The sequence below is a fragment of the Notamacropus eugenii genome, chromosome 5 (genome assembly GCF_028372415.1).
Source record: "Notamacropus eugenii isolate mMacEug1 chromosome 5, mMacEug1.pri_v2, whole genome shotgun sequence".
Classification (NCBI taxonomy): Eukaryota; Metazoa; Chordata; class Mammalia; order Diprotodontia; family Macropodidae; genus Notamacropus; species Notamacropus eugenii.
In genome coordinates, this window is record NC_092876.1 from 24,693,028 (window position 1) to 24,696,205 (window position 3,178).

General features: G+C 45.1%; 1 protein-coding gene across 1 annotated transcript; it reads left to right on the forward strand.

Moving 5' to 3' along the window:
- The first annotated feature begins 1,589 nt into the window (after positions 1-1,589).
- LOC140507432 (myeloid cell surface antigen CD33-like) lies at positions 1,590-2,908 on the forward strand. Its single transcript, XM_072615523.1, has 3 exons — positions 1,590-1,638; positions 1,781-2,149; positions 2,601-2,908. The coding sequence occupies exons 1-3, from the start codon at positions 1,590-1,592 to the stop codon at positions 2,906-2,908; spliced, it is 726 nt and encodes a 241-aa protein (XP_072471624.1).
- Positions 2,909-3,178: the final 270 nt, after the last annotated feature.

Sequence of the window (3,178 nt, forward strand, 5' to 3'; positions counted from 1 at the left end):
ATCAAAAACACTTGGTACTGGCTAAGAAATAGAGTAAATCATCTCACATAAAAGAGGCAAGAAAAAGCTTTTACAATGGAGGGGAAGAAGGGGGAGGTAAGAGGGAACGTGTGAACCTTACTCTCACTGGATTTGGCCTGTAGAGAGAATAACATACACACTTAACTGGGTATCTTACTCTATAGGAAAGTAGGAGGAAGGGGATAAGGGGGGGATGATAGAAGCAAGAACAGACTGGCAGGGGAGGTCATCAGAAGCAAACACTTTTGAAAACGGACAGGGTCAAAGGAGAGAATAGAATAAATAGGGAGTGGGATAGGATGGAGGGAAATATAGTCTTTCACAGCATGACTGTTATGGAAATGTTTTGTATAACTACATGTGTATAACCTGTTTTGAATGGCTTACCTTCTCATTGAGGGTGGGTAGAGAGGGAAGGGTGAGAATTTGGAACTCAAAGTTTTAAAAACAAATGTTAAAAATTGTGTTTACGTTCAACTGAGAAATAAGATACACAGGCAATGGAGTATAGAAATCTGTCTTGCCCTATAAGAAAGTGAGCAGGAGGGGGATAGAATGATAGAAGGGAGATCAGATTAGGGGAAAGAGTAATCAGAATGAAAGCCATCTTGGGGTGGGGGGAGGAGAGAGATGGGGAGAAAATCTGGAACTCAAAATCTTATGTTAATGTTGGCTAAAGTAAATAAATTAACACAAAAAATATCAAAAAGAAATGAGAATTACTGTCATCATCATAAAAAGACAATAATGAAGCTTTAGGGACATCAAGAAGGATCAAGAAGGACTGAGATTCTCACTGCAAGACAGATATTGAGTAGTGAGAACGTGTCAGGGGAAAGGGACTCAGCAAAAAAGACATATGGGGAGGGAATAGAATGGTGCAGTTAGGCACCAAGGGGCAGCTAGGTGGTATATGATAGAATGCTGGGTATGGAATCAGAAGTACATCAATTCAAATCCAGCCTCAGACATTTACTAGTTCTGTGACCGTGGGCAAGTCACCTAACTCTGTTTACCTCACTTTCATGATCTGTAAAATGAGCTGAAGAAGGAAATGGCAAAACAGTCCAGTATCTTTACCAAGAAAACCCCAAATGGAGTCACAGAGAGTCAGACATGATTGAAAAACGACTGAACAATGACAAGTTTGGTAACAGGGCTGAAGCAATGGAAAACTCACAGAAGTAGTGAGGGGCCTCTTGTCTAATGGTGATAAAGGAGTTTTTTTGACCTATCATTCAGTGAGCACAAGTAACAGGAGAAGGAGGAAGTGCTGGTCACTGCCCTCCTCCACCTGCATCCCTCATGCCATCTTCCATTTCTACACATCTGACTTCCCTCCTAGTGGGTTAGTGGTTTCTTTTGGGGCCCCTGCTCTGAGGATGAGCAGAAGGGAAAAACTGGTAGGACCAAACTCCCTGATGCTCTCAGAAGACCCCTCTCCTTTCCTCTGGCTCTGGTGTGTCTCTTCCCCTCTGCTTAGGATTCTTCCTCCCAGAAGTCTGTATGAATTGGTCTGAGGTTGCCCTCTAGATGGCTCTGGTCTCCTTTGATCTCTTCATCTCACCATGGACCTCCTCCTCCTCCTGTCACTGCTACTGCTCCAGTTCTGGGAAGGTAAGTGAGAATAGGACCAAAATAGAGGGTTCCTAAAGAAAGGCGAGAGGGTCTGGGGAATAAATTGGCTGTAAGGTCTGGAGGTGAGATCGAATGGAAAAACAAAGGAGGCTTTGGGCCGGGTCTTTCTTTTTTCCCATAGGATCCTTTTCTCAACAGAAGAAATTTGGGATTCGTGCCCAGAAGACAGTGATCGTTCAGGAGGGGCTGTGTGTCTCCATCCCCTGTTCTTTCTACTATCCCCCAGAATACAAGAATAATCACATAGGCCATGGATACTGGTACCACACGGAACTCTCAAACACACTAGTGGTCACCAATAACCCCCAAAAGGCTGTCCAGACCTGGACCAAGGGCCGGTTCTACTTTATTGGGAACCTTCAGATGGACAATTGCTCCCTAAGAATTACTGGGGTCAAAAGATGTGATCAGGGACATTATGAGTTCCGTATAGAGAAAGGAAATCTGAAATACAGTTTCAACGATGACAGAGTGTTCATCAAGGTAGAGGGTGAGTTCTCTGTCCCAGAGAATTGTTTGGGGTGATGAAAAGACAAGGACAGAAGGCAGTTTGAAATCCAGGGAAGGACATGCTGGTGATACATGAGGGAGTCTCGAGGACATAAGCTGGACTGTGACTCTTTCTGTAAAGAAACATGGTGCTAGGCAGGGGTGAGCATTCAGGATCTGGGTATCAAGGACAAAAGTGGGGAGGGGGTCTTCATAGCTGTATCAAAGGGACAGGCACACTAGTGAGAGGGCCTCTTCTTGAGGTACTAAAGCACTATGAACTGAGTATGATATGCAGCTACTGGGGATGGAGAGAGAAGAGACAGGAAATAAAAAGGAAAAGTCAGGGAAAGGACCTGCTAGCGACAAAACAGATTACCCCAAGGCCATCATTTGGCTGTACACTTTAAACCCCTCTTTCTTCCATCTAACTCACTCCCTCTGTCCTCTAGATCTGACCCAGAAGCCAGAGGTCCACATGCCAGAGATCTTGGAACCCAGGCAACAGGTGACCTTGACCTGCACGGCTCCTGGGGCCTGCAGAAATGAGACACCCATCACCTTTTTCTGGAATGGGACTGCCCTCTCTTCCCAGACATTGACCTCATCGAATACCAATTCCTCCAAACTCCTATTCACCCCCCAGCTACAGGATAATGGTACTAATCTCACCTGTTGGGTGACATTTCCAGAAGCCACAATGAGCACAGAGAGAACTGTGCAGCTCAGGGTTGCTGGTAAGTTTGAGGAGAGTGGGTGACTAGATGCTTGGTTTGCTCAGGGGAAGAAAAGTTAGGGAGAAGGTTAGAACCAGTGACACTGGATTCCTGGGTCATGAGACTATAGAGAGCAGAGCCCCTGAAAAAGTCATTCCTTGAGGATGTGGTATTGAAGGTCCCAGTCTCATTCAACTAATCTCACCTATCAGGTCAAGTCAGTTTGCAGTTGTTAAGGGCCTACTTTGTGCCAAATGCTATGCTAAGCTCTTGAGATACAAAAACAAGCAAGACCCTGTCTTCAAGAAAGTGAT